The sequence below is a fragment of the Apostichopus japonicus genome, chromosome 1, assembly GCF_037975245.1.
Source record: "Apostichopus japonicus isolate 1M-3 chromosome 1, ASM3797524v1, whole genome shotgun sequence".
NCBI classification, from domain to species: domain Eukaryota; kingdom Metazoa; phylum Echinodermata; class Holothuroidea; order Aspidochirotida; family Stichopodidae; genus Apostichopus; species Apostichopus japonicus.
Window position 1 is genome coordinate 1,603,253 of NC_092561.1, and position 25,298 is coordinate 1,628,550.

Here is a 25,298-nt window from a genome sequence, read left to right on the forward strand (position 1 = left end):
TTAGTAAAGGCAGTCTTACAGTTGTAATGGCCAATTCAGATATTTGCTAGTCTAATCAAATAGAAAATAATGATTCGGGGACAGTACTGTACGACTGGGTATACAATATGACTCCCTCCTCCACTCCCCACCACTCCCCCTCCACCCCCCACCACACCCCCCTCCACCCCCACCACTCCCCCCATGTGTTATGATATTAATGGAGTGGCCAAAGAACAGATTAATGGTAAAAGGGTTAAAACAGACTAGTATAGCAAAATTTCATGGTTACATTTATAGTAAACCCTTGATGAGAAAATGCAATAGAAGAAGAGTTTACCAGATGGATGAGGGACGATCCCGGTAAATTGTTACTGTGTTTGATTGATTAGTTACATCAGGTTGCAAAGTTCAGAATATTTATGGCCAATAAAGCCGGGAGGCCTAGTAAACATGCTTGTGCCCCCTTAGTTTTGTGAAGATCCCCACTGACCTTACATCACTGCCTCTGAGTGCTAAATATTTCCAAATAGGGTCATTAGGTCTTTGGAAATAATTATGCTGAGTGTTGGATCTAATGAATTTTGTCAAAATGTTTTGTACAGTAATGAGCAATTGACTTTATGAAGGCAATATATAAATGTTAATTCTTTTATAATGTCCCAAACACAGGTGGACATGGGTAATTTATACAAAGAAATAAATTCCACGTTAAGCTTAATCTTGGCCAAGTGGTTTGTAATACTCTTTTTCTCGCGTGCATACATGTCTCAGAGTCCATTTATACCTATCTCGAATGTGCTTGCCCACTGCCTTTACATGACCCAGGATCAGTTTGATACAAATGTCTTGGACATTTCTCCAAAGCGGGGCATGAACTTATAATGCAAACCACAAACTCTTTATTCATACTTAAGTTACGAAACTGCATGTCATGTGAGATCATGTTTCTTCCACAGCAATTAGAGACGTCTCGCAGTGTACAAACCAATCTAAGGCCAAGGGATTGTTCGCTGCGGGAGGGAGGACAGAATAAACATTTTGGGGAAGAGGGTCCAATTGGCAAAGCTGAAATCTTGGCTTCTTCGCTTTTCTGAAGCAAATCTGCCAAAATCACAGGAAAACATACGATAACTTGTGAGAAATGTGCAAAACCCATATCAATCGAAAGCGTTGCCGGGGCGTTCTCTGGGCAGTACAGAAAATAGATACGGGAAAATAGCTTTGTGAAAAAGATAGGTACACTAGGCTGTTCATACTAGGGTCTTAACAAGAACACTACATTAGGCTATGTTAGAGACTACCAGGTGTGACATACTGCTAAAGAGCTTGCCTCAAGAAGCCTTTACCATTAACATAATACTGTCCATCACGGTTGCTAATTGATGGTCTTCATTGTGCCTGCAGGGCTTATGTTTACTAACATACTTTCCTTTCATCATGTTGCCATGCCTACTTGACATTTTACCCCCCACTCTTTACCCCCAATGAGATCAACATGTTTCATGATGTCAGAAAACTGTTTCATAACCACATCTGTTGACCTTGCCTTATTAGATAATTGAATCAATAAAACCTTCAAAATCTACAAGATCTGTCTGTCAAAAATGGAAATTTCTGACATCCAGAGTAGGAAACACGAACATAGTAATAAATCATAATGAAATGTTCTCCGGATACATATCTAGATTGAACTATTATACATATGTATCTTGGACTGCAAAAAGTGCTTTTCTTTAACAATCTACAATCTACTATTTATCACTTCGAGCCGGACAAAGTGGTGCCCACACATCTGATGCAGTTCACTGGTTAATTGTCTGTGGGTCATGAGCAATGTTTATATATATATATTTATATATATATATATATATATATATATATATATATATATATATACAAGATAATGAAATGATATGGCTCGCCTACACTATCAGGCAATTATGTGCGCAACTTTACGTTTTTTTGTGCCCTGGTACCGAAATTTATCAGCCCCGCCCACACAAACAGAATGTCAGAGGGAACTCAAAACAATTATAATCTAAAACTCTTTCCAGTAAGTTCTCACCCAACTGAAATATAATTAGTTGGTCCCATAGGCTTATCATAAACCACACGCAAAGTATTTTTTTAAATATTTTAAAGAAGAGGTAACGGTAGACTAAAGTTCATATGAAATACGAAACATTATACTTGAAATGGAATACCGAAATAACAATGTTGAAATAAAATATGTGTAAATCCATCTGAAAGCAATCCACTACATGCACTTTGCTTGCACAACAGAGGACGGTGGACATTGAGGCACTGAGGGGGGGGAGGGGAATGGGGGAATAGGGAATAGGGAGGGAAGTGAGAATGGGGGAGGGGAAGGAAATGAAAAACCAGAAGAAGTAATAAGATTCATTGTCATTGATATACTTTTCTCTGACACAGCCAAATATGAGAACTTTCTGATACTGTACAGAAATTATGCCAAATTATTGCATTTCTTATTACAATGAATGCATCTTAATTAACATATCTTTCAAAGATCAGCGGCAGCGCCAGTAGAGAAACAAATATAGTACGAGGCCGAAGCAAGTTTAATCACTGCCCCCATCTCATCCCCTCTCCTCCCTCCTTCCACCCCCTATCAGGTCCTGGTCAAGCTTAGATACATGCTTTCTAGAATATTAATTATTATGACCAACAAGAATTATCAAACCAGGGTTTGACAATTTTTTTAAGATTTGACTTTAAGAATACAGACAATCCTCAGAGTGTTTTCTAACATATACATGTGCAAAATAACAATTAAATTGCTAGGGGGGATTTAGCCTTTGAAGAAGATCCTGCTAGGATCGAAACATCAGGCCAACTTACTTTTACAAACAAATTTCTACTAGAAGTTTTGATATAATTACAAAACTATTCGTTCATAAAATTTTAATTGTAATTGCGCAGCTGGTTAAGCCACAGAGGTCAGCAGCAGGTCAAGCGATGACAAGAAACCACAAAACCACATTGTAATATATATGAGGATTAGTATACCATAGAATTGAAAATTAACAAATGTAAACAAGTGGTGTCAAATTTAAAGTTACATGCTGGAATGTTGAGTAAAACACCCAGATAGAGTCAATCGAATCTTAATTATCACCGAATAATTAATCATTCTAGCTGACTTGCAAAATATCCCCCACCACCCAGACACTTTTTCAAATCAGTAAAAATGAAAAATACAAACTTTCTATGTTTCAATTATTTTGCCATATAAATTTTAACAAATTAAAGAAAGCCATTTACTAACATCAGCAGCATAAGTAGCTTAAATCTAGCTATGGTTTAGAGTGTTACCATTAAAGAAAAAACACACTTTCTACTAATTAGTGGATCGCTGATACAGTCAATTAATTAAAAAAGAAAGTAATACTATGAAGTCCTTGTTGTGTACAGTGAATCAGCTTAATATGACCTTATAATGCTGAATAAATGTGTGTTAAATCTCTTCTCAATAGTCCATTAATGTAATTAATTAGACTAAAAACAAACAATGTGACAACTTCTAGCAATACATTGCAAATTGTACTTAAATCAACTTGAATAAGGAAGTTAGGACTATGCTGGATAAATATTTAAGCTGTCAATTAGTTAAATAATGTAACTAATCATGTACTATTATGATTAAAATTGTGACAACTGCTATATGGAGAGTAGTAATGACCGTAACGGTATATATGCATATAGATATATATATATATATGGCTCATTCCATGAACCTGGGTTTCAAAGTGTGACAAAGGGGTAAAAATTTCAAATAAGGTTATTTCTTATTTTGTTTTGTTTTTTAAGTACTCAAGCATATCTAGTTTCATGAATGAATAATGGTTAAGAATTCTTCCCGTCAGACAGGTAGCTGCAAACATTCAGAGGTATGGAAACTGTCAAAATTGCGGATGTAACAGAGACACCACATTTAACGATGGCCAACCCCCTCCTGACTGAAAGGAAAAGAGCAACCTATTCATGCAGTCACCTTTCAATAATCCATAGGTGCACTATCACATTAAATGTAACATAATTTGGAACATATTTATTTTTGGGGATGAATAGCTTGAAATGTATTCATCAAGCAATGCACTTCAGGTCTTATTTACCCTCCATTTCCTGATATTCTCATCCGTCGCCTCACTTCAACCATATGAAGCAATGGTCACCTCTGTTACATGTTTACATGAGTGTAATACTTGATTAAGATAACAACTGAGCCTCAGGACTCGGAATTTTCATTTGGTACTACCATTTCGCAAAGTTGGGGTAGGATTCTGGGTGTAACGAAGACACCATATCCCTGTTACACTCTATTGTATTTTGGAGTGACGTTCTTTCGGTGGCAGATTTGCAGAAAAATAAACAGACATGAACATAAGGTAATCACAAGTAAATAGAAGACACTTCTTCTTAATTCCTTGACCACTTTATTATTGAAAAATCAACTTGCGGTAACATGGATTCTGGGTGTAACGAAGACACCATTTCCCTTAAACGCAACTGTATTTTGGAGTGACGTTCTTTCGGTGGCAGATTTTCAGAAAAATAAACAGGCATGAACATAAGGTAATCACAAATAAATAGAAGACACTTCTTCTTAACTTCTTGACCACTTTATTTATTATTATTATTATTGAAAAATCAACTTGCGGTTACATGGATTCTGGGTGTAACGAAGACACCGTTTCCCTTAAACGCAATTGTATTTTGGAGTGACGTTCTTTCGGTGGCAGATTTGCAGAAAAATAAACAGACATGAACATAAGGTAATCACAAATAAATAGAAGACACTTTTCTTAATTTCTTGACCACTTTATTTATTATTATTAGTATTGAAAAATCAACTTGCGGTAACATGGAAAACAACTTGGTTCAAGTATAATCAGTCGATTTTAGAATTACATAAAAAAAATTATGAAACAGCTAATACACATTCTTTTCTTGTATTTATTCAATTATAATGCAAACTTTAAGAAATTGTCAATACCAACAAATAAACAATCAATTGATCAGTTTTTAATTGCCACCAAATATTTAGCAATGAATGAAACCGGTGCTAACACCAGAAAGAAATTTTTATATATTTTTTTTATTATTCATTCTGTTAAAATGAAAACATCTTAATTTTCAAATGCCATGTACACACAATCAAATGCTAAAATATTTTCCTTTTATTTTTCACACCCTACAGGCTCAACATTAAGGACAACAAGCCAGCAGAGCTACGCAAGATATATTGTTTATAATGCATTTGTCATAGAACATGTTTTTACAGAAGCTTATTGCGGTTTTTCAACCAATCTTAACTTATGAGCTGTTCCTTTAGCTAGATTCATTCCCAACAATTCAAAATAATTGCAACAGAATCACTCATGGTCATACCTAATGTAAACAAATAAAGGATGGTGTTGTGGTATATATTGATGTACTGGTTTGCCTACTATGCTGGCAAAGTTAAAAATATTCACCTAGTTCAATGGCGTAAATAGCATTTACAGTCATATTGTGGGTGGGATTTATTGCCATTTTAATGGAAAATATCTTTGAAAAAGCAATGTTGAAACTTGTACATATTTCTACTTTTATTTCACAATTTGAAGTTATGTTTGAGTACATAAGTTACATGTGTATGTTGTTGTAGCATCGTGGGGTCAATGAGGTTTAAACAAAACATAGAACAGGACACAAGAAGCTGCTTTAATAGCCAACAAATACTATTATAAAGAAAATTCATCTTCAGGACTAAAGAATAAGGAACGCAGGTTCTACCAACCAACAGAAGTCCATGTGAAGGATGGAGTCTATTGTTCTTTAATGTGAGATAGTTTCATTCCACCATATATTTTGTCAATCATTTCGATTTCTTTGACAGAAAAAGGCCCATTTCCGATGATATCTAAGGGCCCATGAATAATGTACTTACCTGTCACTTCAGCAATATCTGGCCTTGCAGGCCAGTCATAGTACCTTTGCTTCTGGCAAGATTTTCTCAACCTATGCATAAACTTGAAAACATAGCTTGCTCCCTCATGATTGACTAATCTTCCTACATAGAACTCATTATCATAAAACACTGCATAATAATGCTCTACTTTCATTAAAATTCCTCGAAGCTCCGGAGTTGTCATGCCCTGGTGTGGTGAAGGACCTTGTTGTCTATGTAAACAATAAAAATACATCCAACAAATTAGAATGTACAGTACATATGTATCATTGTTTACAGAATGTAATCATGTACAGCAAAAGGTGTGTAAAGTGAGAGGTGTTTTATTTGACGTTATGCAAATCCAATCATTACTATGAGGAAGGTTATGCTATATTGTACAATTATATCAAAGCAATTGAGAAGTTAAGGAAATATGGTACCTTGATGTGTAACTCACAATTTACAAACATATGAAATTACAGAGAATTCTTATAGGGCATATTCCTGGAAGCTTAATTTGGATGTTTTACCTGGTTTTGCCCTGTTGTCCACTTTTTCCTGTGCAGATGTCCTGATCTTCTAGAGAAGTGTGTGCATTGCCAATCTTGTAGGCTGTTGAGTAATGCAGTACTTGAATAATTACCATTTGAAAACAAAGTAATGTTTTGGGTTTATTGTATAACATGTTATGTTAGGCTACAGAATTGTAGTGAAGTATATGATTGTGTACAACAATTCTGTTAATTCCAGAAATATTAATAGTATTAAAAAATGTTTATATATTATTAAATTATGCGACAATGTTTGATTTCCAGGAACCCAAATAAAGAGGAAAATGTGCAGTGTGCACTCTATTTCTTTTAGTCTGGAAACAAAGGATGCAATGCATGTCAACTGAATAAAGTAGTCTTACCATCAAAGGAGGGCTCATAAAATGAGACTTCTTTCCACTCATCTACAACTGCAGCTTCCTGACAGAGCTCCCCTGCAATGCATCCACTGCAATAGCATGTAAGCCTTCTTGTGAGGAGTTTTCCATCACCAGCACCCTTGACACTGTGTAGCTGTCTTGTACCTTTAACTGTTTGTAGTCTGTAGCTATTGTGGCCTCTCTCTCTTTGAACCGTATCCATGAGGTAAAAAGACCTCTGGAAGTGCAAGCACTTTTGGCCTTCCTTGGGTATCTTGGTTACACTAGAATTGCAGTAGTTAAACAGATCCTCTGCATCATTGATGACAGCAGCGCCACTCAAAACTGCTTGGGATGCTTGTCGTTTCACTACCGCACTTTCACCATCACTAGGCCCCTTGCCATGTCTTGATCCAAAGAAGTTATGCTCTACTGGGATACCGTACTCAGATTCAGATAAAGCAACATCCAGGAAGGGTCCCTTGCTTTTATACTGGGCCCCACATCCATCAGAAAACCTCACTATTTTGTTGATGTGCATCTTCTGCTTGAGGTGCTCTACAGCCTTTGACATGAAACTGTGGACAGCATGGTAGTCATGTAGTTTGTCACTTGAAATAAAGACAATTGACTCTTCCATTGGTTTGTGACACTCTGGGCATTCATAATTGCATACGATTGGATGAATTGTTACATTAACGTGATACCAGTGGGCACTTTGCACTTCGTTTTGGTATTTACAAGTGTAGTTCTCTGCAAAGTCCAGAACCATTGTCACCCAACCAAATGGTAACCTTTTGCAGAGCTTGGAGTACTGTTCGTACTGCCAAGTAGCATTGAACAGGTGCAATGGAATGCTCTCTGCTTCTTCAGAAAGCTCATTAATGCAATCAGCAAGGAGCCCTTTCTTAGTGACCAGTACCTGCTTCATTACATTTTTACCTTCGGACTCTCTTGTAACCTTCTCCCACTTTTTCCATTCAAATGGCTTATCAACATAACTACTCAAAGATTTGTAATGAGTAGCCAAGTTTTTGATTCCACAGTCCTGACATTTGCGGTTGATACAGCTGAGCTGATTGTATTTGCCATCCTTGGTACACATAGTTACACGAGATAACCCATACACGCCCTGTATTTTTGCATTCACCTTTTGAGCCTGACACAGGACATTCATTGACTCAACTTTTAGTTCAATGTTAGTACAATACTCACATAAGCAACCTCTATACTTCATTGATCCAACTGGTTTGATGTGGGTTGGTCTCTCCTCATAAAATTTTGAAATACCAATAGCCAAATTAGGGAAAGTGCTTCTGAATTGGGCATATAGAGCTGAGATTGGCTTCTGCAGAAACCCTGTTTTGAGAAATGTCTTTTTACTGATGAATCTCTTTTCAGGAAGTTGGACTGCAACCTCTTCATAGAAATGATGGACAGCATCTTTGGTGCTTTCTGGTAAAGCTCTCTTGGATTTTTGTGCGTTGTTGTTGTGTTTCATTGCATTTTTTATACACTTTGGTGTTATCTTGAAGGATCTGCATGTCTTCTGCTGCAGTCGATACTTCTTCATGATACCAAACATTGCAGTAAGAGAGCGCTTCTGTTTCATATCATTTTTTTTCCTACTCTTTCGAAGTTGGTGAAGTTGATCTTTCACTTTCACGGTTAGCAGCTGCTGAATTTTCAAGCCATCAGGATCAAGGCCACGATCCTTCAGAGCTTTTTGCTTCTGCGGTGATGCTTTACTAAGGATGTCTAGCACTGTCTCAGCAAACTGTGTCGGTGACTTTGGCAGGCATTTGAATCCTCGTGACAAAGATTTCCTTCTTGCTACGTTAGAGCGCACTGCTTTCTCTCTCGTCTGCTGTGCTGTCTCTTCATCTAGCCTACGCGCAGCGTCTTGCAGTCTCTTCTGCTCTGCTTCAAACTGTCTCCTGTCCGCATCCTTTTGTTTTTCTTCCACTCTTCTTTGCTGCCGAAAAACCAGGAGATCCTCTCTTTCTTTTTGTCTCTTCTCCCTTCGCTTCTGGTTTATTTCATCTCTTTCGTTTTTACTTCTTTTAGCTCTTCTTTCTCTTGCTTTCTCCCTCCAGATTTTTCTTTTTGCTTTCAATTCTGTCGTTGCAGCTCGGGTTGAGTGCGTAGTTGACCTCTTACTGACCAGTGGTTGTGGAGCAGGCAGAGTATTCTTTTTTGCTCTCAATGCCTCCCGGTACTTTCTCATCCTCATCTTGCAACCCTCATTATATCTGCGATGATGTTCCCCAGAAAGTGACATACGATAAATTGAAGACCGGATAGCATCACTCTTCTTGTGAATTTCATAAGCTATGGGATTTTGCTTTAGTTTGGTACGCCATCTGGCAGATGCTGTACCTTGTGTAGATGATGTAGCTGGTAATAAATGGCTCCTAAGTTTGACTGTGAGTGGCATTTTGTTCTGTTAAGCTTCAACACTTTCTGTGGCTGTTGAGGAAGTACAACATACAGATTTAATAACAGGTAGGCTGACACCTTGCACTGTAGTAGTGCTTATGGTAGTTGACCAAGTTCTAACTCCTAACATAAAGCTTCAATGAGTATGGGAATACATTAATTAGACTAGGCCTAATTATAGGTCTTGGCTTTTACATGATATACTAACAGTAACAGAATGCATTAAATTCGCGAAAGTTTAAATATTACGTTGCCTTAGCAAAACGTTCGCATGTACGAGCTAAAAATATAACTTCACGTTTAGGCCTAAGCAAAGCTAGGTCTCGTAATCATTTGCTTTTAACCTAATGATAGGCTAGGCTTATGTCGGAATCATTCTTGTACAGTAGGCCTACACTATTATGCCTATACACTATCCTAGACGATGAACGATTGCGCATAGCCTAACGTGATACATTGCCAACGCAGTACTAACGTGAATAGGAAAATAATACTGACTAGGCCCTAGCCTAAGTCTTAACGAAATTTCTAAGAAAAAAAATGTCAAAAATGTCACATACAGGCTACGTTATCCTACATAGCCGTAGAAAAAAACATTCATTTTAATACTCACCCGAGTTGCTGGAATAATATTTACAGCGTGACTTGCATATTTACTGCGTAGCTAGCTTGACCAAGCATCTCCAATGTAGCCTAACATAACGCTAGGCTAGTATTAGCTCGCAAACGTTACGGGTGTAACATTAGACACTGCATAGTGGTTACGTCGGCGAGATAAAAATCGAATCTGTACATTTCTCCCCTAAATACTAAATAAATGAATAGATTAAACAGGGAATACCTACCAGTTTTATCGGGGATAAAATACATGGGGGCCTTGCTAACAAAATAAAATTCCGTAATAAGCGACATCAAATTTTCTTGACTATCACTGTATCAGACGTAACGGTCATCAGAAGACACCGTTCATATTAACCTCGCAAAAGGCGAATTAGGCTTTTAGTTACTACTTGCGGCTATCAAAATGTCACAAAGTTCTAATGAAACATGGTGACAAGTTTGAAGCTTGATCTATTGATACATCTGGAAAAAATACACCTACGTTTATTTATTTTTCCTGCCGTATCTGTTACCGGTGTAACAACCGTTGTGGACGTAACATAGAGACACCATGTGTTTCACCCCTCGCATACCTGAAATCGATTCGATATCAGCGAATACTCGGAACCGACATGAATTATCCATTCAACTTATGTACTAGACAAGGTCAAGTTCATTATTCATCGAGGGTTATTGAATATTTTAAACATATTTACCCGCACGGCGTAACGAACGTCGTAGACACCAACCACGAGTGTTTAGGTTTTATCTTTTATTTTACTGTGAAAAGTGACCTCAATTAATTTAGCGCTACTCATGATGTTTAGTTCATGTCTGATTTACAACATTTGATGCAAATTAAACCCTATGTCCCTTTTTTCGGAATAAGGTAACCCTCTTCACGACGTAACAAGATAAACTTGGCAGAGACACCATTTGTTACGTCTGAAAACTTCACTATAACCAATGATAATATAAAAATGTAGTTGAAGGTAAGCTGTGTTATCTTCCAGCACTTAAACAATACATATCTGTGGATGTATATTACATTTGTTTCTGAGCCATATGACATTCCTTGAACGCTTGCAGGGTACTTGAGATGTTCAGTTAATTTATTGTCACAACAATCACAGTAAATAGAGAAGAGACACCACACTTTTTTTCCATTTTTTTTATTTTAATTGTTCAATTTGGTAAAATTTAGCCATAGGACAACATATATCTATGAAGTGACTACCAAAATATGGGGCTGGAAAAAGTTTTCACTTTGCACAAAGTTGACCTATTGCTGTAGAAAGTGTGACATATACTGTGTGTCACACTTGACCCAAGTTCACGGAATGAGCCATATATATATATATATTTATGAGCATTACAAATTAACAGAACAACAAACACCCCTTTCCAAGCCCCCCCCCCCACCCCTTCACGCTATCCCACACTTTTCCATTAAATTTCAAGCTGTGACCTAAACTTAATCTATATAATTCTTTCCTTCTTTTAATCAAATGCATCTCTTCATTAAAATTTCAATTTAATTATTTTAATGTTCAAATTTGACCAGAATTATTCACTTTCCACCATTCTACAAAAGGTAATCTAATTTAATTATCCAAATCAACTATTTATTCTCAGTAACTTACCAGTCTAAAATATTATGATATATATATATTTACTTAACAGCCAACTTAAAATATAGCTGAGCATTCCAGTAAACAAGTATTATAAAGTTAATGGTAAGGTAATCTAATTAATAGCACTTACTTATGAAACAGAAAAATAAAATAAAAAATACAGAAAAATAATTACCCTACCTCTAGAGAAACACTCGTAATAACAAAATGTCAATGTTCCCTGATTTAGCCACAATTCCAATCCCAGTCCGTTTTCAGGCTAAGGCTTGAACACCAATACAGACACAGATAAAGGCTCGATAGTCAAAAAAAGTTTGGAAAAGTTCAACTTTCGGCATTCACTCTTGAGTCCGTTCAGACTAACAGATCTGGCACATGTGCTAGCGGACTGGAAAATGAGTAGACAGAGAAATTAATTGTCAGCGGTAGCGATATATATATATATACCAGGGTTGGCAATTCACCTGTGTGCACACACTCAAATCCTGATCTGCAGTCAGATTCACACTTATTATCGGTGTGCATACAAGCAGACTGTAGTTTCATTTTACACAACAGTTGAAATACTGTTGGAGCTATATAGAAACCACTGACGCATATCAAAACTTCACAGTATTGTTATCTATGTATGTCTTCTGAATATATACTAACTGCTGACCAGCAAGCATATACTACCATGGCTACTTGCCAAAGATTTGAGAATTCGGGTATGCAGCATTACGTCGTACAGTATACTATCTAAATTATAATGTGAGGCCTTCTCAGGTGTGTCAGTTTGCAAGGTGGTTCACAGAGCAAGACCTGAAGCCCTCAGTGGATCAAAAGGGGGGGGGGGGGGGTTAGCAAGGGCCAGCTGTGACATCAGAAAGGGTTCAGATCAGGGACAATCCCATTCCAACAGGAGGGCCAGGTATTCCAGGGAGGAAAGGGGGGCAGGCAGGATGTGGCCCTGGATATTGGAAAGGGGGGGGGGGGACTGGCCCTGAGATCTTTGATGCAGACACCATTTAAGCAGGGAGGGATCTTCCCTCAGAATAAATTATTATATTTGAGACAGGCAGTATTTGGGCATATTTGAAGCCATAAATTAAGCTGAGGGTTGTAACAATACCTACTTTTAATACTTAGTGGAATTTAAAAGTGGTAAGCAACCCCCTTACTCCCCCTCCTGGATACATGCCTGTGGGATGGGGGCAGGGCAAGGAGATGCCTGAGGAGGCAGATATTGCTTTGAAGCAAGGAACTATTTCATAACATGTTATTGTTGAGAATGTGATAGCAAAGTTGCAAAGTGAACATGATTTTAGTTTAACTGAGGTTGGAAAGTCTTGTCATTGCAAATCAAATTTTCTTAAATGTCCTTTCATGAACTTTAAAATCTCACAAGTGGCTCAAAATAATTGTAGGTATCAATGTTTTGCTGTTTCTTGAGTCCCAGATAAACTGCCAGTCATTCCATGTTCACAGTCATGTTCCTCAAAGACAGACAGGGTATAACTAACATACAATTACATAGTCTGAAGGCATCATGAAAGTTTTCAAAGTATAGAGGGCACTATTCATAAATACATCTAGTGTAACAATACAGAATCAACATTCAATGTATATGTAATAACTCCCAATACTTCCCAATATGTAATATTTTCTATTCGAAATTCCATTGAAGGAAATTATATTAAAATGACCATGATTTATACTGTACAGTAATAGTTCCATAGTAATAGTATCCATTGCACAATCCTTACAGCACTTAGTAATAAAATACTTTATAGTGTAGTCAAAATATTTCAAAACAACTCTGAACCAATTTCTTTGTTAACTAAATGTTTTTACGGAAAAGTATTATTTTTATCTCATCGTTCCCATACGGAGGATGAGCAGTTGTAGTTCCTTTAGTATCAATCTTTATATCCTTCCTGGAAAAATCAAAATTCAAATCGCCCTGCAATAGATGACAACTCTGTATTTCAGATGATAATATCAGATATCAATATGGATCCCCAGAGTGATAGAGGGACTAGGAGATACCAATTTATCATTTAAACTGTCTGGGGTTTACAATGCAATCTGGATTTCATTGAAAGCTAGCCATCCATTGTGCAACCTCCGTGATCCCAAAGCTGAATGATTTTGGCTTTCGCTTTCCAAGCCGAAATTTGGTCTTGGACGATCGGATGATCCGACAACCGGACTAGCCAACGACTGTTAAAGATTTTTCCGTGAGTTCATACTGCTCATAAGGTCCGAAGCATATATGTGCATTGAAATGTCTCATGTTTCTTCATGTAATAAACAAAATGGGCCCAAAAAGATGACATACCTGAAATACCAGCTTAAAATTTCATAAAACAAGGAACAAGGCTGCCTACTACAGATAGAATACATGGAATATACACTTCAGTTACTACAACTGTAATAAAGATGTGAATTGTTTGTAGAATGTAACTCAAATGACAGAGTTGAATGAATTGGTTATAAAGTTTAATGGTGTTGATATTTGGACATCCCCTTGAGAATAAAGGAAATGAACTTTGGACCAGACATTTACCTAGTTCCAGACACGCAATGCCAACTGACATAAGATTAAATTGAACAAATTTTAATATAGAACGACGTCCTTAAGTTCAGATTAACAATTGAAACTTTGTAGTACACTATAACATGAGTCAAAGGTAGAGGAGGGGGTGGGGAGGGGGAGAGGGGTTACAAAACTGCTTAATAAATCTGTTCCCCTCGCCCAGGCCACCTTCACTCTATGTTCTCCTTTGGGTAATTGAAGCTATTCACTGCCCTTATGTACCTCCGAGACCGATCATAAGTGCGGGGCTCAAAGTTCAAGTTGAAGTTAGTAATATTATGAGTAAAGTTATAAATCTACAGCAGCAATAAATACCGATCTAGACTTAGAAGCTAGAAGGGTTACATATGAAGCATAGTAGAGAAATATGAAAACATTTATTACCAACCAACCAGTGACCTCTAAGAGAAATACAAAATATAACCTGGCAATTGCTAGACTCTTATAAACCTGCTCAGCGACGAAAATGAGTCTCCTTACATAAAAATAGGAAAAAGCTATGGCTGTTATATTTTCCTCCCCTTTCTACATACACTTCAGAGAGACCGGCGCAATTACAGGAACGAATCGCTCAAAGCGTGATGGATAGTAAAGATAGCTTCTCGGTGACGCGCATAGACATGTATGTAATCAGAAGCTGGATCTAATACCAACCCAGAGCATTTGGAAAAGAAAAATAGGCCTCAACAAAGGCTAGGTTATTGCCTTTTGACCTGATAAACACGTAGCAGCTGGGCTCGAGTTATAGCAACAAACAGCACCAATGGCAAATTGCTGTTATCGCCAATAATGCCCACCACACTGCCTTGAGACAATCACCGACAATCGCCTGTTACTCAGATGGGATTATTAATGATTATTAATGATAATTACTTATTCAAATGTCATGTCCATTTAGTCAAGATGTCTATTATTTCTCTTTGAAGAAATGCTTTTGGTGCCCAAATTCTAAGTTTGAAAATTCCAACAACAAAAGAGCTGAAAAATTTCTGAGGCACCCTACCATTTCAATGAAATTTAAAGAGAATATTTTGACTTGTACTAAAGAGATTACTTTGCCCATTTAGGATCCTTAATTCAAGTTGATCAGACAATAAGAATTATCCAGATATAAAGTAGTAACGAAAATTAAGACAGTAGTAATATATTTACGAAATATGCGGTCAAACATGAATAAAATGATCCTAAGAAATGTACAGTGAACAAATAAAAAGATGATTTAAAGAATATGATATATGATATAAGGTGTAAGATATAAACTATAAGAATATAAGATAATAATATAATAAGATAATAGTATAATATACAGAACACAACATATTATGTATAATGTATCATATATAACGTTTATATTAAGGAATTTTTTAATTAATGAAAGACAATAACGATCCAGTTTTCATTTTCAAACCACCCGGTTTCTGACGGTCATGAAACTCGGCAGATATAAAAAGGAGGCCTCTAAGATTCTAGTATTCATTGATGGGACTAATTTCGTTAGTCCTCTGGGAAGCATAGTTTAGTTCTCAGCAGGTGCAATTATCCTCCCTATCCCAAACTCATCAAGTTTACAGGTACATCTGCGTACGTTATGATTAAATTCAATCTTGTTATCATATATTAATCTGACCGTGTACCATACTGGACACACTGTGAGTGATACGCACATAAGCGGTCAAAAAACGAACGTATTGTTTTTATTATTTTTCGTAGACTGATCAAACGATGTCTTCTCTAACGAAAATTGATGTGCCCATGCAGTCAGCGATTATACAAAATTTCATCAAGTTGACTACGTTATCACAACATAAAAGTTGGCAGCTACTTGCTTTAAATTGCACAACCACCAGGGAGCCAATATCTCAAATTCAGTATAAGAACAAAGAAATACTTCATACTGTTTTAATTAAGGTTGCTAATTAGTTAGGTGGTAGCCTCATATTATTTACAACCTTCTGAGATGACGTACATATGAATACAGCTGGATGCATGCATGCATGTTTTCCGTTAAATAGTTGGGACGGGAGCATACTTCAGCCCTCTCCATCTCAAGAGGGTCAACATCACGAAGAGTGTTGAAAAATTAAATTCATGCAGGGTAGTAGTGAAGTTTGAGCACTAGCGCGTCATGCCAGGTTCTCTGTGACCTTGTTAATGAGAAAACAACTGGTTATTCTGATGGTTGGTGGAAAGAAGTTTAACTGATGAACATAATACGTTTCGTCCTTTGTAAAACCAAGTGTTTGTTTGAGTATTTGCATTTGGGGGGGCACAATTCTGGGGCGGAAGGGCATCTGCCACCCCCCCCCTGTAGTGACGCCACTAGCTGAGTGTATATGCAAGTACAATTAACCATGCGCTGGTATCGATCTGTACTAGATGATCAAAATAATCCGTGTACAAGCACAAGTACAAGCATGAGTACAAACCATATGAGGTCAAGTACAAGTACATGTAACATTGTACTAGAAAACTACTTGATCAAGTATAATCACTATGATTATTATATGCAGTCATCTACTGCTGAGTTATTGGGATGATATTCTTTGAATTTCTTTCCTTCATATTTTTCTTTACAACTTTGATCTCTGATACTAGGGATTTCAACTGCTAATGTGGCATGAAGTGAAATTGTGTTTGGGATCTCCCATGACCCGAACCTTCATCCACACCCTTGACACCAGCCCAGCGTGGCTGTTTCTATCGTACAATAACTGCAAGAAATTTGAAGCATTAATACTATACTACTGTACTGTATGTATGGAAAGTTTGGAATTATTTCTAGTTTAAGTATTAGAGCCAGCACTTTCACACACTTCATTGACCAAAAAAATATATGTATATAAAGATAGGTATAATCAAGCAAATATAAAATGGGGTTTGGTCAATATTTAACAGTTTTATAAATTTTGGGTCAAAACATGCATTTGTCAATTGATTTGTACAATGCTCTGGAAAAGTATCACAAACTTCACTGATCAAATATAGTTTGCAATAGAAAACAACAGTGATATCTGACAGAGAGACCTTGAGACTTGTCAACAGTGTTCTTGTCACACAGAACACCACCTAGGTAAATTGAAAGGGAAAGTGACTTGCACTTCTCAACTTCCAATGTAAGTTGTTAAAATATTCATATCAAATTTAGAGCCACATCGTTGCATGCTTCAGAGACGTAGCATGAAAATCAACCATGGATGCAGGTAGGAATAATGTACTTTACACCTGGAATCTACGATATATATATATATATATATATATATATATATATATATATATATATATATATATATATATATATATATATATATATATATAGATATATATATATATATATATATATATATATATATATATATATATATATATATATATATATGCACCACAAACAAATGATACGCACTGCCAACTTGTGTCCTTGATCTGAGATTGCGTAGATCACTGGCGTATTGTTGTCAGTTTATTTTGCCCTTTGGAAGTAGAATAAAGATTTAGGTACTGGCCAATAATCTGCTGCCAGGTATACATTAAAGCGGGCACAACTTTACCCAACCATCATCTCTAGCGAACATTGACCGAGATCTCTGTGAAGAACGTTTCCCCCAAACGGGCTAAAAAAAAACAATCTTGTTCCATTTGGGAGATACATCCTGCCGTTTATTAGTTGTGTCTGGGAGCTGCCATTTTGTTAATCTGTGATGTCATAGAGCCACTAACATCTGAAGCCATTTACTCTCTCTCTGTTTCTCTGTACAAATTTCCAAGGCGAAATGTTTAATCTTTTTATTAACCCTAGCTAACACCAATGACAACTTTAGGTCATGTTACCCAGTTTCAATTCAATCAGCATTTTCAAAACCCATCTCCATTATAGAAAATAAAACATAGCAAAAACATGAAACTGGCTTGATGATATGTTATATATCAAAGCCAAGTTGCTGAAAAATAATGTGCAGTATAATTTAGCTAATTTCTTCAACATGTTTTTAATGTAAAACATAAGATGTTGAAAAAAACAGCTCAACTAATCTACTCGAAAATATTTCCTTTCACACCAGCCCCTTCCCACCCCCCTCCCAGCCCCCTCCCACCTGGAACCCCTTCCGACCTGCCTGAATGCAACAGTACATATATCTTAGACTACTATATAATGCCACACTGAGACAATTAATCCTTTAATTTAATTAACCCTCTTCCGTCATAATAACTTGAAGAGACAAAATCTCGAAGGAAGATAACTTTGGAAAACTTCTTGGAAATTTGAGCATGCTAATTTAATGGGGCAGTACAGATGACCTTTAGAGAAGCTTGTTGGATTGATTTTAATAGCATTTGTCATTGTTACGTTCAGCAGTAGCGGAGCTAGGGGTATTGGTCAGGGGGGCGAGAATGGTCTGTAGGGGCGCTTTCGACACTATCTAAGCGGTTGGCCCGGAACGAACAGAAATTTTTTGAGTAAACATACTCCCTAGATCGCCAGATATGACCCTTTCCGGGCCTTGCTAATTTGCAGATAAACGAAGAATAAATAGGTGTCATCGCCATTTTGTCAGAAAATTACACCAACAAAATGTGACAAATGTCAATAGGTATTTGAGAGCGCAATAAAAAAGTCAATAATCGTGAATAAGTAAAAAGTGTTAAAAAGCTGAAAAGGGCGCCAGCAGTCTATTTGAGTCCGTCAGGGGGGCATCCGCCCCCTCTGACTGTATGGACGCTCCGCCACTGACGATCAGAATACAGTACTTGATTGGGACATAAACCTATTCACCACTTATGGTTTTATGTGACAAACACAAACAGCTTTAACAGAAATACCTTGTTCCATTTGGGAGATATTCTGGCTTAAATCTCGTGTCTGGCAGGCTCTATCATTTTGTCAGTAAATCTGTGGTGAATGATCTTTATCACATAGACCAATAGTGAGGGTAGGGGTTGTGTCTCCTGGCTTTAGAGGGTGCGGTGAGGTGGGGGAGGGGGGTGTGGGGGTGTTATTCATGACAGTACTTCTTACATATGAATCAATGATGGTGGTTTGGTTTGTGTCTCCTGTCTGTCGAGGCTGGGCTTAGGCAGGGGAATGGGGGGGGTAGGGGAAGTTATTCACATGACAGTTTTCTTTATCACAAAGACCAGTGATGATGGTTGGGTTATTCCCCTTTACATAATATTGAAATGTCTTTGTAATTGCTTAGTTTGCCGGTGTCAAGTTTCATACAGAATATTTGAACTAAAAATGAACATCTTGACAATTTCCAGTGTGATAATGTTTATTACCGGTTCAAACTTCTATGCAGAAAGTTTCTGGGCAATAAAATGTTGAGAAATAAATTGTGTAAAAGTAAGTTGGCCTGACGTTTCGATCCTAGCAGGATCTTCTTCAAAGGCTAAATGTAATAAATTGACGTGCTTTATTTTTAGTTCCTCTCTGTACACCATCCCTTGGGCTTCGAAAGTTATAAGGAGGCTTACTAAGTATCATGACCAAATTTTGAAATTATTTTGACTGATTACTACTCTGTAGGTTTGGTAACATAAACCAAACTGAAAAAGGCTAGATTTAGCCAGCTGCAGATGACTCGGCTATATGAAGTTCTTTTTAAGAAAAAAGTCCCTCAGGAAAGAACCGACTGATCCGCTCTCAACCCCCAGTCCCCTTTCACCGAGACTGTGTGATCATCGTCAGGTGTACATCACCATTCCCCTCGAAAGGGAACAGATACTACACATGATCTTAGTCAAAAGGCTGAGAAGCTATATGAAGTTTATTGCATTATGTAACGATCACTTATTCATAGTCTGCCCCCAGCAGGCTCCAGAATGAATGACTGGTTTTATAATTGAGCATGAAGACATACTACTGACAGTTGAATGCCAATCCATTGATCTAACAATAAAAACTACCACTCCCTTCCAGATGGAGTCAATACACCCAGATAGGCAACATGCCAACTAAAGGGTTTGGTGTTTAGTTATGCAAGGACCTAAAAGAAGATGGCTCAGTGAACCAACAGGAGAGGTATTCTGTGATTTCATGGATGATTAAACTCCATTCAGGCCCTATAATCCCTCATTCCATTCACTGATTCTGCTTCGGTATTCATTACTCAGTAGCACTGATGCAGTAAAGTTATCGCTTAGGTTATGGAGAGAGAGAGAAAGGATGGTTTTACTTTGGAACTTTAAAAGTCATCAATTCTTTCACAAGTAAACTAGAAATACAAGTAATGGTTACTGTTGTCATGTTCAAACTTCAAAACAGAAAAAGAAAACTAGCAGTGGGAAATCTCAAAGCTTATTACTATAATTTCATTCTTTTTCAATATCTTAAGAATAATTTGAAGCATATATATCAGAGTCTTAAGGAAAGTAGTACTTTCAAAAAAACTTTTAGCCATCTTTGGCTTGCTAACATTTTGAAATGACAACAGTGATGGCCGAAGTTAAGATTACGTACGTGTGAGATGACTTAAAATTTTAGTTCCGAAATGTTGAAAAGGTTTTGAAATGGAAGTGAATGTTATTGCAGTGAACTCTACGCTGACCTATTTAGCCGATACTGACTTCAACAGCCTGCCCTCTATCTGAAGTGGTGGATATCTTGCTTCATTGTGAGAAATTCTTCCACCTCTCTTTCTCCCTCCCCCCTCTCTTTATCCCCACTCTCTCCCAACTCTTGCCCATTCTCTTTCCCCTCTTTCCCTACCCCTCTCTCCCACCTTTCCCTCCCACCTTTCCCTCTCCCCTCTCACTCTCCCCCTCTCTCTCCACCCCCTTTCTTTCCCTCTCTCTCCAATACTGCCATAATTTACCATCCTGTACATGTTGCACATTTCCTGGCTGGCCCAACTCACCATTCTTGCATAATTATCTATCCCTGACAAATGTATGGTGTCTCTTATTATCAAATGTGAAACCTTAAAGTGGCCATGACACGAAAATTTCAAAGTCCTATATTTTTGGGATCCATCAAAGAATGTTCTCTAAAACATGTATCAACCAATCTGCCAGTTTAAAACTTGATTTTTCAAGTCGAAAATTGAGAATGAATTTACCCTTTTCGGCGTTTGAAACTTTGTTTACTCGAAAATTTTCCGATTCCCATGACGTCATGTGACGTCACGTTTTGAACACATATTTGTTGTCGCTGCTACGGTACCATTCACGTACACAGTAGACAAGTACACATACCACTAGTAGTTACTAAACAAAACACCGATCACAAGAGCGCTTTCAAATCAAAATTTCCTGTAAAATGGAGGATCCAGAACCAATTGCGGCAACTGAAGTTCAAAGTGATAATGGTTCTTCACCAGGCAGTGAAATTGGGCTATAATTAGAGTGCCCTTTCTCATATTCGAAGCAGAGAGTGAAGGCGATGATCATTCCAATATTGAACCGAACGTTGAGGGTGGAGCGGAGGTGTTAGAACCGTATCAGTTCGAGCCTGTTAAACGAGCCGAAATTGAAGCTCCACAAGATATTGAAGAAGAAATCAGTTCGAAACCATTGCAAGAAACATACAACGTGGTAAGAATTTATTAACGAAGCATTTAAAAACAAAATTCAGTCCATTTTGTGCATGTGTTGTTGGAATTCGCGGAACACCCTTAACCGTATTGTGCGTTGTGTTACGGTAACTTACAACCCATATGTAGAGTGTGTAGTACTAGTAGGGTTGGTTGCATACTGAAAGTTTGGCTCGGGGATGTAAGTTGCATTATGCAGCCATGCTAGGTAGGCATGTGTGTTATTTCATACTCATTATTACTTGGCTAGTACTTTGGCCTGGAGTTTTGCAAATCAATTTTCTGAAACAAAAGAATGTTTCATGATACATGGAAGGTGTAAAATGAATCACAACAAATGTAACCATAACTGTACATTGTATGCCTGCTTGTTATTGTGGACATCATGGGCCAACATTAATACATTTTGAACTTTCATAAATTTTTTCCCAGGCAGTACAGATACATAGCCTACGGTCAACAGGTTCAATGATACTTGGGGTTCCTAGCAAGACACGTCAGGGTTGTGCTACCATCATGTGCAGTCCAAAGGATCAGAAGTGATTTTCCAGCCAATGGTCATTAGACTGGATTCAAGTTGCCAGGAGAAAACTCATTGTATAGGAAGCCTTGGTTGAGAAATTCCTCCAGAAACACCTTTTCTAAACTACGATTGTGTTGGATTATCAATCCGTCAGGGTTCCCTCAGTGTTGATATATTGAAATTCAAGACTTTTAATTCAGGATGAAAAGGTTATTTTCCAGACCCAACATCAACAATGAAAGAAAAGGCATGTTTTGAAGCATTTGGACACAAGTATTGGCGTGACCGTGATGTCATATAATATGTGCATAAGGGAAGGGCATTGACCTTTTTAGGGGCATTTACCTCCCAGACGTTTGATTCGTACCTTTAATCTGGAAGCCAAAATATCCATATCACCAATGATATTTGACAGAAAAGTCATAATAAAGACCAATGGAGGCAGCAGAACTCTTGAATGTTTAGACTGTTTCTTCAGCAGCAGTTGGTTTGTTTTGTAGTCTTTCTTCAAAAACTCAGCAGTACACCCTGTTAATGGTCTTCGATTGTTTTAATGCGTGTGATGCTGTGTTTCACATTGCCCATCAGTGTTGTACGTGTCGTCGTGCGTGGGTAACATTTTTGCATGTGAGTTGCGTCGTGCAGTGTTTCTTGGTTTAAATAACCCTGTATTGTATTTGCTTCTGGATTATTCTAGTTAATTTGTCACAACAACGATTGATAGCGATGGACATGCAACTGCTTTGTAGGCTTAAAGCAAAAAAATTCATGTAAGTTGTTTTCTTTTAACCTCCTTTGATGTCACAAATTACATTAGTGTAATTTAAGAATGATAATGTTTATGGAAAGTACAGTTTTACTTTTATGTCATATAATACAATGATTGTTGTTAATGTTAGTTCAGATTGTCCAGAATGACTGTCTAGAACTGATATTGAATAAATTTTGTTCAATGATTTAACACTTGAACTATGTTGTGTGAATTTTTGGCTCTGTGACTTTAAAATAAATCGCTTTGAGATTTAATTAAACAACCTTTGGAATGAAATCTTTTTACCTACCTATTTTGACCCATCCCCATTACCCCCACTCCCTCCACAACATAATAAATGGTTTTCCTGGAATAGGAATAAGAAATTATTGCTATAATTAACTGATCCAGCATATTCCAGAAATAAATTGGGGCACTGAGATTTGTTCACAAGAAGATGTAACCCATCGCTTCTGAAGCTAACCTCATAGCTTATTAGTATACAATAGAGCAATGAAGGGGGTGTTAATTTAGATGATACAGTAAAATCTCTTCGTCTATTGCGACTTCAGTGTAGTAACGCTAATACTATAGTACTACTAGTGCTCGGCGCACTACCTCCTAAGGATCGCCACTTGCCCCATTGGAGGTTTCCTGTTCCCCGATCTGGTCTTCAGAGTAGTTTTTTGTGGATTACTTGACAGAAGAATGACTCTTTTATGTCGAACCGTTAAAGTCCATTTGTTTTATTTCATAACAAAAAGGAGGGATCGTAGTATGCTTCCGTGAAGTGTTCGCTTCATTCGGAGCTGCATACTGGCTAGGCCCAGTGAAATCGGCGCTGGTGTTGTGCACTAACTTGGTCATAATCGCCGTGTTTTTTTTCGTCCTTCGTGAAGGCTAATTGCATGGGTAATGATATTTATGCAGCCCCAACAACACAACGGACCGGCATTTCTCTCGGATAGTTTACAACAGTTGTAAAACAAACTTGAAATTTCTAACGATATAGCGTAATACAGTGGTTGTTCTCTCAGTGTAAATGTGCGTGTACTGTATATGGAACGGTATGATCGTCGCGCATCCGATACATGCCTGAGCTTTGCATTTGTGTTCCTAACATGACGTCATCATTGTCTTGTTGTGAAATCGCATTCTCAGATATCTATTTTCGGATGCGAATATTAAAACGTTAATTACTAATTAGTCCTTGAGGTTTTCAAGGTGTTGAGGATAGTTTTGAACATAGATTTTCTCATAGATTCAGAGGAAGTTACTCTCGATGAGTTGGATTTTTCGTGTCATGGCCTCTTTAACGCATTGTTTACATGATTTTGAGAATACCAGCAGAATCCGAGGAACACTCATCTATGTAGGATCAGACCCTACATTTGTGATCTCCCAACATCTGAACATCTGAACCTTTGTTATAAAAATGTAATTATTTATCACTGAGTGCAACTGTCTTGCATTATGGGATTGTGTCTACAGACAGACTGCAGACAATTGCTAAAACATGATGGTACCATGACACTCACTATCACAATATCACAGTAAAAGTGGCCCTACCATCAAGAACAAAGGGTTTTCAGTAATTATAGATAACAATACACTTGTTTTCATACACCCACACACAATGCAAAAGAAGAACATTTTAACAACAAACAAAGTTATGGAATTCATTTCAAGTGTTAAGTAATGGTTGTTAGTGTATTGAAGGCTTATTTTTTATAGTTCCCGGTATAAGTTGGTAACGTTAAGCCGGGCCTTACACTAGTAACGTTAAACCATTAAATAGTCTTCAAAAGTGGATATTTGATTATAAGTTCCTTTTTTTTAACTCTCGGTATACAAACTCAGTGATGAATATATAACTATAACTTGGGATGATTAAAATACACGAGCATAAATGCTGATTATAAATATAAATTACGGAGCCCTTTGTTATACGTCTGTAGGCTTCGGGAGATAAACTTAAACCCCCGATTCTAAAATAACAAATTACGACACGATGCACAAGGGACAAGCTCAGCCCTTGACCCTGATTGGTCCAAACTTATAGCTAACCCCTCACCCTACTCTTGATTAATTGAGTGCCAACCGGATATGCAGATGAGCACATGCATGCAAATGAGCACTCAACCAATTTGAACCAGTTTGGCTGTCTTCCAGCCCCACAAACCGAATCATTCAAACGAAACATCTGTACACGCTTCTAATAGCGCGTGTTCAATTACTTATTATTTAATTAGGAGATTATGCTTATCATGATTTCAGTAAAACCAATAAGTGATATTGTGTTCAACAATAATATTGGAAAGCAGTGGTTAGATTGCCACCACGCTCGTTGCAGTTTAACATGGCTAGTAAATGCATCACTCAATACAGTCATAATATAG

General features: G+C 37.3%; 2 protein-coding genes and 1 pseudogene across 3 annotated transcripts in view; all 3 read right to left on the minus strand.

Moving 5' to 3' along the window:
* The window catches only part of LOC139975779 (excitatory amino acid transporter 2-like), a 72,143-nt gene that overhangs the window by 46,081 nt on the left and 764 nt on the right, over positions 1-25,298 (minus strand). Inside the window, exon 1 of one of the 2 annotated variants that reach the window (XM_071983989.1) lies at positions 11,702-12,071. The exons of the other annotated variant lie outside the window; for it this stretch is intronic. The gene's annotated coding sequence lies outside the window, so the exon portion shown is untranslated. Of the gene's footprint in view, positions 1-11,701; positions 12,072-25,298 lie in introns of those variants that run through there. 2 annotated transcript variants of the gene reach the window in all.
* LOC139975715 (uncharacterized) lies at positions 4,772-11,247 on the minus strand. The gene is made up of 3 exons (XM_071983857.1): positions 6,852-11,247; positions 6,469-6,550; positions 4,772-6,168 (listed from the first exon to the last, which is right to left on the minus strand). Exons 1-3 carry the CDS (start codon positions 9,283-9,285, stop codon positions 5,814-5,816), a joined length of 2,871 nt encoding a protein of 956 aa, XP_071839958.1. The 5' UTR covers positions 9,286-11,247; the 3' UTR covers positions 4,772-5,813.
* Positions 19,605-19,854, minus strand: LOC139972349 (U2 spliceosomal RNA; annotated as a pseudogene).

Coding starts and splice junctions, on each gene's coding strand:
- LOC139975715 (XM_071983857.1), bottom strand. CDS start 9,285: ATGCCACTCACAGTCAAACTTAGGAGCCATTTATTACCAGCTACATCA. Junction 6,551..6,851: donor TTATGAGCCCTCCTTTGATG/GTAAGACTACTT, acceptor ATTACTCAACAG/CCTACAAGATTGGCAATGCA. Junction 6,169..6,468: donor GGACAACAGGGCAAAACCAG/GTAAAACATCCA, acceptor TTGTTTACATAG/ACAACAAGGTCCTTCACCAC.